The sequence below is a fragment of the Lontra canadensis genome, unplaced genomic scaffold, assembly GCF_010015895.1.
Source record: "Lontra canadensis isolate GAN:19392208 unplaced genomic scaffold, GSC_riverotter_1.0 scaffold5, whole genome shotgun sequence".
Classification (NCBI taxonomy): Eukaryota; Metazoa; Chordata; class Mammalia; order Carnivora; family Mustelidae; genus Lontra; species Lontra canadensis.
Window position 1 is genome coordinate 17,565,647 of NW_022630999.1, and position 14,615 is coordinate 17,580,261.

A 14,615-nucleotide genomic window follows, 5' to 3' on the forward strand; every position below is an offset into this window, starting at 1 on the left:
AACTGCCTATTTGATACTTAAGTACTACTTTTAAGCAAGATTTGGGGAAGTCTTTCATTTACAGCGTAGGTAATACCTATAACCCCATAATATTCTTTCTAAAGAATGGCTAAGAAAGGTAAATTGTTCTGAAAAAACAAACAAAAAACTGTTCTTTTTACATATTTCCAGTAGCAATGACTTGATTAAAAACCAGTGGCATTTCATCTGTATTTTTTTCTACCCTTCCCCCTTGCTCCCCATACCCTTTTTTTTGTGGACATGATCTCATGGGTTGAATAGGGAAGTTCTCCCTGGGTTGGGAGGAGTCATTTCAGATGTAGCTAAGAAATAAAAAGAACATGCTAGGTATTTTCCTTCTAGGTCAGCTCTGTTTAATATTTCAGATCACAAAAGGTAATAGTATTTGGACCACAGCTCTCCTTTAGAAACATGTGCATTGTATTAAGTATTGGCTTGATAGTTGACAAAGCTGAAACTCTAGAAGTAACTTTTTAGAATCACTGTTGAATAGTGAGCTCACTGTAGAACCATGACTTTACCATACCTCTCTTATCCCCTTTCTAGTGCCTACCTAAATGCTTAGTAATTACTTGGGTTGGATCGATGCCCTTGAAGATGTGAATTTCTAGAGGGTACCATATCTGCTTCGCAGATGAAGGCAAAGATAAGTTCTCCCTAAATAAGTACAGGGAAATCTGAATTAAGCTGGAAGTGTCAGCTCATGGGAAGAAGATAGAATAAGTGGGTTCTGCCCATGAAGGGATACTGTGTTGATTGGTCTTTGAGAACTGCCATGTTCCAGAGTCCTGATCCCTTATGCTATATGTAAGGTGGTTATGATATTCTTCAAATCCATCTTTCCAAACATGCCTAGCATTCATTACACTTTAGCCAAACAGAAAATCCTTGTACCTTGTATATGCCCCTTATTTTTTACCTCCATATTTTTACTCACGTTCCTTTTGCTGAATAGTCTCCGCATCCATCAAAGCCTCCTCTTTAAGGTACCACTGCTCAGATGGCCTGTAAGCCTTGAAATGTTCCATGGCTTCTGCTCTGCCTGCTCCCTGGCACCCTCCTTTTTCTCTGTTAATACTTTCTGCCTCACACGTGAGTGATTATTTTGGCACTTCTATCATCCCCTCCTCTACTGAAAGAAAAGAGGCTGGGTTTCATTCGGATGCCCTGCTTTTAAGGCATACTGCCTGGCCTTAATAGATGAAATAGGCAGGTGCAAGGGAGGTTAAAAACAAAGCTGATAGACTGGAAGGAGCGTATATATTCTAGGCCTGACAATAGGTTTTAGGACCTGTTCCTTGAGTTTCCACTTGTAACTCAGACCTTGAAATGCTGAACTGCTTTCTCCAGGCTCTGGGGCATTTCAAAAAGTCATCGGAAGGCAAGTCTATAGCAGCTACCTGGAGATGCACTGAATCTGACTTGAGGTCACTAAACAGGGTCCATGCCGAGTACCCCTTTCCTCACCAGCATCCAGGGTTGCATGGAAGGAGCTGCCCTGGTCCTCAGAGAAGTAGCTAAGCCATTCCTGGTGTCACTGCTGTAGCTTCTGGATACAACTGAGGAGACGTAGATGAAGCCAAGTGGGACCTAGGAAGTGTAGTAAGCAGAGGCCTTGGCTCATGACCTCCTGTCTGGCTAATGAGCTCACATCCAGTTACCCAGGGGATTAAGTCAGGAACAAACGGACTTGGAGACAAGCTGCAGTTTCTACTTGGAATAATTTTTTGCAGGGGAGGAGGGTATATCCAGACATTTCCCTGTAATTCCATTTTCCCACTTTATTTCCAGAGCCTGGATGGAAGTAAAGAACCATTAGAAGGCCCTCCTTTACTGGAACATTTGGTCAGCCTGCCATTTTTAATACTCTTGTCGCAATGGTATCTCATATGAAGAGATGCTCCCACTTTGCCTGAATACCTGCCTGAAGGAAGTGGTTTACTTGTGTTAACCCTTTGAAAGGTGGGTGAGACCACAGTTAACGTAAATTTGGATAGCAAACTGCTGTGGAAAATAACCTTTTGTTTTAGCTTAGCTCTCATGTCCTGTTCTCCACGAGACCTTGGATAGTCCCTCTGAGACATCATGTGTCTGAATTCTGTCTCTACTGCCTCCTCTGTTACTGTATCTTCCCTTGAATGAGTTATTCATATCCGTATCACATATCACTGCACTAAATTTTAAGTTCTTTAGTTAGGAATGGTATTTATTTTTCATTCCTGTGCCTTGGCATTGTTGGTAGTAGGTTCTTAGTCGAGTGGATGTTTTAAAGGAATTCTGAACTTCGGAAAGACTTCCAGAAAAAGTCTAGTCCTTCCTCTTGATGCTGACCAAATCCAAGCCATTCCATGCACCCACTGCCCTCAGGCAGGACTACAAACCAGTGTTTTCTCACTCTCCTCCAAGTAGCATGTTTTCTACCTGGCCTTCTTGCTTATTTTATTCTTTCCACAATTTCACAGCCAGAAAATTGCCCCATATCAACTCTAAATCCCTCATACGCCAAAACTAGATTAGTAGGCTCTCAACTTAAGGTGGGCTGGAATTGTTTATATCCAAGTTCTGAGAAGAGGAAAGCCACAGATTGTCTTGTTTGGTTCTTAAGAAGTAGCTGGATTTCTAGTCTACTACAAGATAGTATTCCTTGGCATTTAACAGATTATAGGAGCGTAAATTTTTGTGTAAGTAGAATGTACCAAGGCAAAAGTGTCCAGTTACAAGATTCATTCAAGTTAAAGTGAACTAATAAACACCTATATACTTTTTAAAAAAATTATAGAATAAATTACCACATCAATCACTTGATTTTATAGTCAATAGTTTGGGGAGATAAAGCTTTTGCAGGGGGAGGGGTAACAGGTCACAGAGGGCCAAATAGTTTGTTAAAGGTCAGAAACAGGTAAGTGAAAGAGGTAAACACATACCATGTCTCTTTCCAAAACTTAGCTTTCCTGCTGTCTATAGAATCGTATCTGAACTTTGACAAGACTTTGACTTGAGCTAATAAACTCGCTGAGCCTGTTTCCTCTATAAATTGAGAAGATCAGGGCCACTGTGGGAATTAAATTATGTAATTTAAGAAATTGATTTATATTAGGTGCCCAATAGCTGTATTGTGATACTCAGGGTTCATTCACAATCTTTTACTAGTCTCCACGTAGTAACAGCTGTTTTCAGAGCTATACGTGCTTTCTATATAGGTGGTAGTCAAAGGATACCTGGGCAAAAGGGGTGTAGATGCTTGATAAGTGCAATCAGGTCTCTTCAGTGCGTGTAGGAACTCTGAGGTAAACACTGAGGGACTTGTCCTGAAATGTCACCGAATAGGCTGCTCTGTAGGGCAGGTGGATTGGGCTTTTGGGGAGCCAGCCTCCATTCTGAAAGCAAGCTCTTGGATGACCTCTTCTGGCAAACAGAAGAAGACGTGGATAATAAGTGCTTTACGTTGTTTACTGTGAGAGGGTGGGGTTAACACATATTGTGTCATTTTATCCAGACAGTGGACCTGTGATGTGGGCGTTACTGTCCCCAAATGCATAAAGAAGCTGATTGCTTGCCTAGAGTAGATGCATCTCTGCCTTCTTGGAAGCTAGTGCCCTTTCTGCTACCCTAGAAAACCACGAATGCGTGTAGAGAGGAAAACAAAGAGGGTAGCATGAGTGGGTCCCCCTTAAGTCTGGGGGAAGTGCTCTTATTTTTTTTCAACAGCTAAAAGACAACTGGAGAAGTAGCTTTAAAAGAAAATTTTTCTGTGGGGGGACCCCTTCCAGCTCAGTGAATTCAGTAGTTTTGTACAGATAGGAAAGCTGAAGCTTGGAGGGGGAAAATATGTAAGAATTTTGTGGAGACCAGGGGCACCTGGGTGGCCCAGTGGGTTAAAGCCTTTGCCTTCAGCTCAGGTCATGATCTCAGGGTCCTGGGATTGAGCCCCGCGTCAGGCTCTCTGCTCAGCGGGGAGCCGGCTTCCTCCTCTCTCTCTCTCTGCCTGCCTCTCTGCCTATTTGTGATCTCTGTCTGTCAAATAAATAAATAAAATCTTAACAACAATTTTACGGAGACCATATAGTAACCACCTAGAAATTCAATCACTGTTTCACTGTAGCTGTGTCATCACACATGTATCCATTCTAGAGTAGGGTTGAAAATGACTGGTTTACAGTGTGGTTTCTATTTTATTATGGGAAATTTAAAAATTGCCTTTTTTTAAAAAAAGTCTATTAATTCTCAACCTTGGAAACAAGAAAAAAGTTTCAGTCTGCAATATTCTCATTAATTCCAGGGCCAGGTGAAGAGAGAGCGAAGACCATTTGTCATAATGTCAACCTATAAACGTTTTGAAGAGATTCCATTGATTTAAAGCCTAAATATGTCCTTGCTGGGAAAGATAGGAGCAGTGTTTTCTGATTATAAGGAGTGTTTGTTGGAGCTACAGGAGTGTGGAAGCAATTTCAGAGACATCATTGCCAGCGTGAGGTTTTGTTTGGCAGTACAGCGTGGAGTGAGCAGGCCAGCCACAGTAGCGATAGTATTTTTTCTTTTTATTAGAATAGCCTAGCTAATGGTATGAATTTAGATGAATCTCTTGAGTGGTCTGGAGTCTCTGCCTATAACTGCAGCTAGCATAATGGACAAGTAGGGGAAAATATTCTTAAAACTTGCTGGAGGTTTCTTGTTATGATTAAGTTGTATGTGTGGGGAAACAGGCTGGAGGGGGCTCGGAGTCCCTGTGAGATACTTCTCTAGGGGTATCTCACAAGTTCTGCTCTGATGTGTTTCTCTTTGATTCTTCCAGAGGCTCTGTCAGAGAGAACTCAGCTGCCATGGGAAGTGGGTTACAGCCTTCACAGGACATACATGCTAAAATACCAGAGTGGAATGTCGTCCTGGTGTTTGATAGGATTCTCAGGTGAGAAGCCAGTCTGAGAGGCAAGTCTGTCAGTGCTGTGAAATACCTTCTCTTCCATGGCCAAAAAAACCCACACCAAAACAAAGCTATTAAGATTGTAATCTTTGAGGGCCAAGATTCTCCTCTTTCTTAACCTCTCCCTACCTGGCCACCAAAAGGCCTGAGAGGTTTCCCAGCTTGGCACTGAAACAGGGAATTAATGAAACCTTCTCTAACACACGGTATACCCTTTTCTTTAACCCATCAAAGTATCCAGGGTTTGCCTTTGAAAAATCTCCTTCAGCTTCCTGTTTTTGTAGGGTAGTGAGCAGGCCGAGAAAGGCCAAGTAGCTTACCTGTGTTCCCATGGTGAGCCCGAGGGAGCACCAGAACAAGGACGCACTTCCTATTGAACTCTGTCCACCCCAGAAGGCAGGTGTGGTTATGCAGGATACTGAGTCTCTGTAGTTGCTTAAGAAAGCTGGAATCTGAAGAAATGCAGGCCAAGAACAAGGCCGTGCAGGGAACTGTGCAGCAGGGCAAGTGTGGGAATGGGGGACCCATTATGCTTGCATCTATATGAGACAGCAAATGTCTTTTGTCCCCATGTTAGTTAGCTGGTACTGCTCTGTAGCTGGTTAATGGCCTTATGTAGAACATAATTTCCATCACTGGGCTCTTGAAGGGTATATTTTTGGCTTGCCATTCTCTAGACTCTGACTTTTCGACCCAGTGTTCCAATGGAAATTTTCCAGAACAGAGAAATGTCAAAATGCAGAGGCAAGAGGAAGAATAGACATTGCGGCCTTAAAACAAAATGAGACAGGAGCCACTGTGTCCACTCTAGTCCTTCCCACCCCACCACCCTCTCAGAAATAAACCCGCATCTTCGGGAACTGTTTGGTTTCACAAAACGAGATGCACAAGCCGGTGAGACAGGATATGCTGGCAGGGAGGCAGTGGGAGGAGGTTGGGGGAAAGCATAAGAGGGAGAAGTAATGGTCTGGATGCTAGCTGAAGAAGCCTTAATGATCCTAAAAATTATTGGGCAATAATTTCTACTTTGGAACTCATTTTGCTGTTCTAAAGAATGATAAAGCACCTTAATTATTGCTTTAAATAACCACACAGCTCCATCAAAACAGCGTGTAATAGCACCATGTCTAAACAAACCTGTCTCCTGCCTTTGCTGTCTCTACAGCTGGAGAAATCCTGAAGGAAGCAACAGGATCCTGATTTGGTAGTGGCATCATCTATTCTGGGCCCTCAGGATTTTAGGTTCTTTGGGTTGGGAGGGTGGCAGTTCAGGATTTTTCAAAGTTCTCTTATTTTTGCTGGGATTTTGACATGTCCAAGGATATCTCATTTATTGGGATTTCGGGATACTGTGAAACCAAAGCCTTTCCATCATGAGCTTTTCCTTACACTGATACAAGTAGTTTAAAAAGCCAGCTCAAACAAAACAAGGCGTATTTCTTTTACTCCTTTCTTTGGTCAGGATAAGCTCCTATTTCTGTAGGAAAATAGGAAGGTTCTCAATTCAAGTTTCTGGAGTTGGTTTCTGAGAGAAGGGGCTTAGTGGAGGAAGAAAAGATCAATAGTATTTTAAGAACATGCTGTTTAGAGAATTTTTGATCTGATTGGTTTCTGCATTAGAGAAGCTTTATATCAGAGGGTAGAGGCCCATTCGACCTTCCTCAGCAGGCCTTACCAGCCCCTCCGAGTGCAAGCTTTCTAGTCAGTCTGAGAAACACAGCCCATAGAGAAAACCCGGTCTTGCCCGCCGCTTCAGCGTTGGGGTGTAGGGTGGGCAGAACGTACCAAAGGTGCCTGGGTGATACATGTGATAGCTTCCAGAATGGTACTGATCATCCCTGGGCTGGGATTCCAGTCAGACTGGGGAAAAGTTGCCGATCTCCACTCTGGACCCCCGTCCTCAAGCTGATACACATTATACCACCAGCAGGCCCCTTCCCCGCTAGCTGCTGCTACTCGGGCAGTCACTGCAGACATGACGAGAACTCAGCTCCCTTCAGGTTCAGTGTCGTGCAGTTAACTAAGGAGTCTCATTTGCACAGAAGACTGGCTTATCCGTGACGGTGGCACCGCAGCTGGGCCACTGGTCTCTGCGGTTTAGTATCGTGGAGCCTCACAAAACACAGTCTCTTTTTAATGATGCCTGTAACAGTGTGTCCTCTGTTTTGCATTTTTATTTTTTAATGTGTACTTTGAGGGGAAGGAACCAGCTCCTGTCATATTTGTTTTCTCCCTAGTACGAAAAAGAGTCTATGAAAAATATTGATAGACCTCTTAGAGGGATGCATTTATTTATTGACAGTTTAGAAGAAGAAATAGTTTGGGTCAGATGACCTTCTTTTACCTTTCTCTGTCTCTCTCACACGTACTTGGCATCTTTCTAATCACTCCTGTCCTTGGTCACTCCCTGTAGCCTTAGCCAAGTTGGGACTCTTGAATGTTTGAAAGGACCAGAGGGTGGCAGAGTGGAGCCACTTACTGTGGCTGCTCTTGAAAGGAATCTAGGTAAGTCGTAAACTAAGGTGAGAAAGTGTTGATATTATTATCTGTCTGCTTAGTTGATATTTCTTAAATCTGACTCCTAGGATTAGCTGTGGTGTTTGGAGGTGGATGAACTCACTATCTGCTCTCTCCCAGTAGCCTTCATGCAAAAACACTGGCCTGGCCATGGAGAGAGTTTGAAAACCAGTAAACCACTCATCACACCTCTGTCAGGTCCCCCCGCCATAACATCTGGCATACGTGGCCCCCACGTGTGATAGGCTCTGTGCACAGACTAGAAAGGAAATGAAAGCATCATCCTGTCTGTTGGAGCACTTAAAAAATGTTTTTGACCTAAATTGTCTAGTTTGATTTTTTTATAATGATAAAATCCATGTAATTCATGGCTAACTCCTTTCTACATTGTACAGTAATGATAATGCCTTCTGTTTGAGAATGCTCCATTTCTAATTCATGATGGTATTTTTGACTTTATCATGACGCTCCTTATCATGACTGCTCATCTTTGAGAAAGTAGAGCAAAAAGAAGAACAAATCTGCAAAGATTCCAGAGAAGAAAGGCTGCTGACAAGGATTGTGTGGGTCCATGTACATGTGCATATATATATTTGCACAGCTATCAAGAGGGTTCAGAAAGCAAAGTGACATTCAATTTCTGTGTGAACCTCCTATGTTCAAGCACAGGGGATAGTTAGAGCTGGAAGCCATCAGAGATCTGTACCACTTTCTTCATTGTTTTTGTAGAGGAACTAGAGCGAAATCATTTACCAAAGTTTCCCCAACACATTAGTGGTAGGACTAAAACTCAGGTTCTTTTCTGCTATGATGTATTCACTCACGTTTATTTTCCATGAGGAATACCAAGTCTGGAATAATTGGAGTAAAGATATCAGTGACCTTCTCCCTCTCTGTGTCTCAAAAAGATGACTCTATTATCTGTCAGATACTGTTGACTAGACCTGGCAGCTCCCAGTGGGCCCACAAGTTGAATATGGTGGCAGAAGTTCAAGGACCCAGCAGAGGTTGGGCAAATGGCCCAGTGATTTCTCTGTTTCGGAGCGATTCCAGACACCTCATACAAGGAGCCTAGTTTGAAATCTGCAGATACTGCTGTTTGAGTGGAGACAGAATGTGCTGGAACAATTGGTACTGCCTTTAGTCCCTGACAGAGGCCTAACGCCTCTGCTGCCTGATCACCTAGGCTTCAGACATTCTGAATTTCGTCCAGTAATGAGTAAACTAGAGAAAAGGGCTTCTTTAATTTTTTTTTTTTTTATTAAAAAACAATTTTCCCCTTAAAGTGAATAAAGTGCCAGTGAAAGGGGCAAATCTCCTCTCCAGTGACTCAGGCGCCACTGCAGGAGTAAGGACTTCCTCCCTTAAATAAAGTGAATGTCGTGCTAATGGCAGTTCAGAGACGGATACTCTAGTCTTGAACTGGTGGTACTTGTTTAGATCTGTTTTGCTTCCTCCCTTAGACACAGTTTGTGCTGGGGAAAAGGATAAAAAGATAGTCGTGGATGAGAGACTCCACTCGGGATTCTGGGTTCTATCCCTCATCATCCAAGGCGAGAATACAACTTAATTTTCTGGTCTACATAGGCCAAGAGAAGGGAAGGCAATGACTTACTAACCTTGACCCTGGATGTAAACAGTTTTTTTCATTCAAGCCTCAAAGCCAAATGCTTTTTTTGGCTGCACAGTGCATTTTCTTTACCCAAATCACTCTAGGTCCTTGTCTTGGTTTGGTGTTTTGGGCCTCTAGAGGTATTAGCTATTGTGCCACAGGGAATGGGAGAAATGTCCCTTGGGGAAGGCTTTAGGGAAGAGTTAGGCTCCTATTGTCTCCCTTCTCCCCTCCCCCATGCTGGGGGTACTCTAACACCGTGAAACCCAGGCCTCAGGACAAATCCACTGTCTGCTGTGTCCCACCATCTTATCACTACTTAGCTCCAATGCCAAGACGCTGGAGTGGAAAGGAAGAGATGTAACCCAGTATACTGATCACAGGCCACAGCAGGGAGCACGCCCCAGACGGCGGTGCCATGATTCAGGCATGATGCTGTTGGCAGAGAAGACCAAGGCTACTGGAGACTACTCCTGTCTTTAGCGGTCCCTGTTGCAGACCCTCCCTCCAGCAGTGAACATCAGTGTCCTTCAGCAGGATCTCCCACCCCTCACCATTTATTTCCTAGTCCATCTCCTTTTTTCTGGAGTGCCCTAGCTAACCTGGGATAGTTCTGGCATATCAGAGTTGGAAGGAAAGAAATATTTGTCTAACTTCCCTAACTGTTAAAGCTAAGCAAAGCACCAAAAAGGAAAACAAAAAAAGACTTATAAAAATATCATGGGGTCATCCCCCCATGCTTTCCACATTATTTGTGGCATATGAAATGTCAAAATATAATGAACAGACTTTCTGAACATCACTATCTCCTTCCACCTATATGTATCTGATCTGCAGCAGCCTCATTACTACCCTTTTACCTCTTAGAACTTCCTCTGTAGAACCACTATATAATAAATCTACTTCAGCCCACTGACCCCACCTTCCCAAATATATACCCACTTGCAATTCCAAAGACACTCTCCAAAAAAATAGACATTTGAAAAAAGTGCATCTGTTTATACTCAGTCTATCTGCATATTACTTCTTGAGATTATTACTTTTTTTTTTTAAACCATAAAAAAGGTTGCATATTGGCAATATAATGGGAAAACCATGGCGGCCATTTCTGGGTGGCAGTGGAAGGTAAGTGGGGTGGTGTCGAAGCACAGAAGCGAGAGGGCTCGGAGAGGGGCCGGTGTGGTCCTTAGCCTTGAGACCTGAGGATTGAGGCGGAGTTGTCTTGATTATCAATCCTTGGGCCTCTGAGATGTCCCATCTCCTTAGTCATTCCCTCTCTTCTCTCCACCTTTCCCCATTTCCACCACCCATGGCCAGGCCGCATTACCCTCTTGAAGCAGAGGTGGGATGGCTTTTTGGCATGTGTCTGCCCGGGCCCGTTTGAAGACAGGCATGGCATTTGGAGGGCTGTGATACGGGACACACACCAGAGCAAGCTTATTTGTGACTGTTTCCACTCTGGGAAAAATTGTCCATCACTTCTGTGACTTTAAAAATTTAAGCAGTTACTAGGCTGATAGGTTTAGAAACAAATCTTTTGTTCTTGTGGTTTTTGCATTAATATTAAGCATGAATATATATCATATATTACATTGCTTTCCTTCTGCTCTGGGGCAGACTGCACTCCTTCCAAATAGGAAAACTGCCCAGCCCATGGATTCAAATTTTTGAAAGCTGTTATTTCCCCACTCCCAACCCCCCGCCCCTAGCCCTCCCCTTCCTCCCGACCCCTCAGCTCCTATATTAGAAAAGCCCCTCCCTCCCCCCCTCCCAGCAGCCCACCCGCGGTTAAATAGATAGTGCCACATTCTAGGATTCATGCATCACTGCATTTTGCTATTGCACGGAGCGCAGAGAGAGAGGGAGTTGTGTATGTGTGCCCCCCGCCCTCTCCTCTCCTCCTCTTCCCTAGGCTCTCAGATTCCTGTGCTGTTCCCACTCTGCCCTCTCCCAGCCTCCCCCTGCCCCTCCATCCCAGACCCGTCACTGGTTGTGGACATCCTCCCTGCGGACAATCTTGTAGATGATCCAGTAGAACATGTTGAAGATGAGGAAGGCCATGGGGAAGCCAATGCGGGATATTTTGTCGATCTTCTTGGCCCTCTGGATGAAGAGTTTTCGCATCTCCTCCGGGGACTTAGATGGTGCCGGAGGAGGGTTGGTGGTGCTGTTGTTGTTGGCGCCTTTAACGGAGATGCCATCTTTGGCCTGCAGACAGGCTGGGCCCATCCCGTAGGCAGAGAAGTTGAAGCGGCCCTCTCCGGCCTCATCCTCCTGGAACAGATGCAGCATGGGGCTCTACTTAAAATAAGACAGGGGCTGGGCACCCTCCCTGCAAGGCACTCCCCTGGGGGCCAGGCAAGGCCCATCTGGTTCTCCCTGCCTCCCTGCTGCTACCATTCCAGGTTTCTGAAGGCTCTTAGGCTGGCTGGGGAGTGATGCCTTATAGAGGGGCGCCACTTGCACGTGGACACAGATGCAAACCAGGGGATAGGAGTGGGGCTGAGGGTCTGCAGACCTGTGTTCAAGTTTGGCTCCGTCACTTCCTGGCCTTATGGCCTTAGTCAAGTCCCTTCTCTATTTGAGTCTCAGGGTTTTTTTTTTTTACTTCATATTTTCCTATAAGTGGGGAAAGATTCACCCCACTACATCAAGACGTTCTTCTGACCATCAGAGGTTATAGATGAGCAGACATTATGAATGCTGTTCTGTTAGAAATCAAGGGGACAGTTTGGAGAGATCCCCTGCTTTGCCTCTGTTGCCTCCTTGCCCTCTTCCCCCACCCCATTCCCCAGTGGGTGTGTTCTCGGCCATGGGTTGGGGTTGGTGGCGAATGGCCCCGGAGAGAGCAAACGCTGTGGGCCTCAGCTCTGTTTCACACGCTGCAGGGAAGCTAAAGCTGCTTTCTCCCTCCACGTTCCCACAGCCCTGGCACTTGTAACCTCAGACATAGCTCATTCAAAGCCCTTTATCATATGGCTCCAACTTACCTTGACAGGCTTCTGCCCTTCCCCTTACCTTATGCTTGGCATACCTGCCAGTCGGTTGCACTTTGCCAGTCACCCCTTGTGCATTTCTCTGTCCCTGCCTTATGATCACCACGAACAGGCCTGCTGCCTGTATTCTTCTAATTTCTCCCTTTCCCAGTTCTTGGTGATCTCCTGATCCGACTCGTGGAGACACCATTGTCTGCTCTCATCACGTCTAGCTTTGTGATCTTCCCATGTGAGCCCTGCGGTGGCACCCAGGGCCTCCGCTGAGCTGTGGATGCATGTGTGGCTCTGGGGAATTTGGAGCAGCTCACATTGTCCTCCCACCTGTCTCCCGCCTGTTCCTGTGTCAGGCAGGGCTGACTGAGAACAGACGATACTGCGTGGAGCCCCTTGCTAGCTCTGCTCCTGTCACCCTTGCTTGGGTTACCCCATGGCCTTATGGTGACAACTTCCAGCCCAGTCTTCCTACTGTCTCCGGGCCGGCCCCCTCGACCCAGCTGAGTTGTCACAACACACATCCTATTGGTCATTTTTTGCTTGGACTCTTTAACGGGCTGCCACTGGCTTCAGGATAATTAACATCCTTACGTGATGAATGAGGCCCTAGATGACTGGAACTCTGCCTGCCTCTCCAGTCTCAGCTGTGCCATTCTCTCTCTGGCATTGTATGCACCAGGCGCCCCCAAATATTTACATATATTCAGAAGTGTCATGCTCCTTCTGTTTTAACTGCAGGCTCTGCTCAAATTGTTCTCTCTTCCTGGATATACTCCGAACCTCTGCTTCCAGCGCCTTCTCTTTCACTGAACTAACGTCTGATTCAGAAGCCGTCCCCGAGGGTCAGGGTAGACAAGGTGCCCCTGCTGTGTGCTTCATGAGCTCCCTGTGCCTCCTTCTCTGTTGTTGTTTTAAAGCTCTTATCATATGTTTCTTTTAAAATATATTTTAATCTTTACTTCATGCAAACCTTTTTATTTTTTAGAGAGCAGGGTGGGGGAAGGGCAGAGGGAGAGGAAGAAAGAATCTTAAGCAGGCTCTACGCCCAGTTCAGGGCCCCTTGCGGGGCTCGATCTCAGGACCCTGAGATCGTGACCTGAGCTGAAGTCAAGAGTCAGACTCTTAACCGGCTGAGCCACCCAGGCTCCCCACGTGGTGTTTCTCCCACTAGGCGCTAAGCTCCATGAAGGCACAGTCTTACTCATGTTCATTGCACTCTCAACACTGAACATATGAACAGGGTTTCTGGACATAAGCTCAAAGCTCAGTAAATAGTTACTGAATAAGTAAATGTTTACCAGTATATCTTTACTACTCCTAGCTTCCTTTTTCTTTTTTTCTTTTTTTTTTAAATGGGGTTATATTCCCGGTATCAGGAGTATTTGAGACGTGAAAAATGCTCAAGAAATCAAGGCGCAAGGGGTGCCTGGGTGGCTCAGTGGGTTAAGCCTCTGCCCAGGTCATGATCTCAGGGTCCTGGGATCAAGGCCCACTTCGGGCTCTCTGCTCAGCAGGGAGCCTGCTTCCCTCTCTCTCTCTCTCTGCCTACCTCTCTGCCTACTTGTGATCTCTCTCTCTGTCAAATAAATAAATAAAATCTTAAAAATCATTGGCAAATTGTTGAATCTGGTCCAACAGCCTCATTGCAGAAAGGGGAAACAACATGTGCTTGGCAAATAGATTTCAATAAATATTTGTCTGTGAGTAGGACAACAGTAGTGGGTTTGTGCCAGGACCAAGGAAAGGAGTTGGGGGCAGCTGTTCAAATTACTGGACCCTGTGCCTGGGAAGGGGTCCGGGTCCAACTCTCTTGCTTACCAGTATAAATCTGTCCTTGCAGGATGGGCTGCTTGAAAATGTTTTCTTATCAGGCTCTAGTTATGCAAGGGAAGCACCAAATTAATTTTATATACAGCTTTGGGCGAATTATTCTCTGCCTTTCTCATCAATCAAACATGGGAGTAGAAGGGGTGGAGGTGTGGCCTGGAGGCCCATCTGGTTAGATGATCATCAGTTTCACAGGGTAGCCAGGAGAAAGAAAATTCCCAAGAAATGATGGGAGAGAGGCTTGCTATTCCTGTTCTCCCCGGCAGATGGCAGGAAATGAAAGCTTGCGGATGGAGCAGGGGCAATCTGGTCGTCTCCTCTAGAACCCAGGGAGGTTGGGAGTGTGTCTGCCCAGTACGGCTCGCAGATTTCCTAATAATCTGACTAATGAGGCCGGCCAGGGAATTTGAGGACCAGATGCTTTGTGCCCAACAAATGAGGTAACATGGGAGGATGGAGGGATTTGAGGAGCCCGGCCAAGATCACAGGCTCTGAGAAGCTCAGGCATGGAGGTAGCTCCTTTTCACTCACCATCTGGGTCTGAAAACCCCCTCTGCAAACTTCCTGCTGAAGGGAAGTTTCTGCAGCCCAAGCTTATACGCTGTTGCTGTACAAGCCACATGCAGAGGGGTTTACTCCAAAGGAAGAACTGCTTTATGGTGAACCCCATCCTGCATCCTTGTAGTTTCTGACATTTGAGCCAATATCAGAGCTCTTAGGAACAAGG

At 45.4% G+C, this 14,615-nt stretch overlaps 1 protein-coding gene across 2 annotated transcripts in view; it reads right to left on the reverse strand.

Annotated features, from left to right (window-relative positions):
• Nucleotides 1-11,031: 11,031 nt before the first annotated feature.
• The window catches only part of GLRA1 (glycine receptor alpha 1), an 81,241-nt gene continuing 77,657 nt past the window's right edge, over nt 11,032-14,615 (reverse strand). The window contains exon 9 of one of the 2 annotated variants that reach the window (XM_032851615.1): nt 11,032-11,345. In XM_032851615.1, coding sequence (XP_032707506.1) covers nt 11,055-11,345 — 291 coding nt within the window. In that variant the 3' untranslated portion in view covers nt 11,032-11,054. Of the gene's footprint in view, nt 11,370-14,615 lie in introns of both variants that reach the window. The other variant, XM_032851614.1, reaches the window with a different exon arrangement.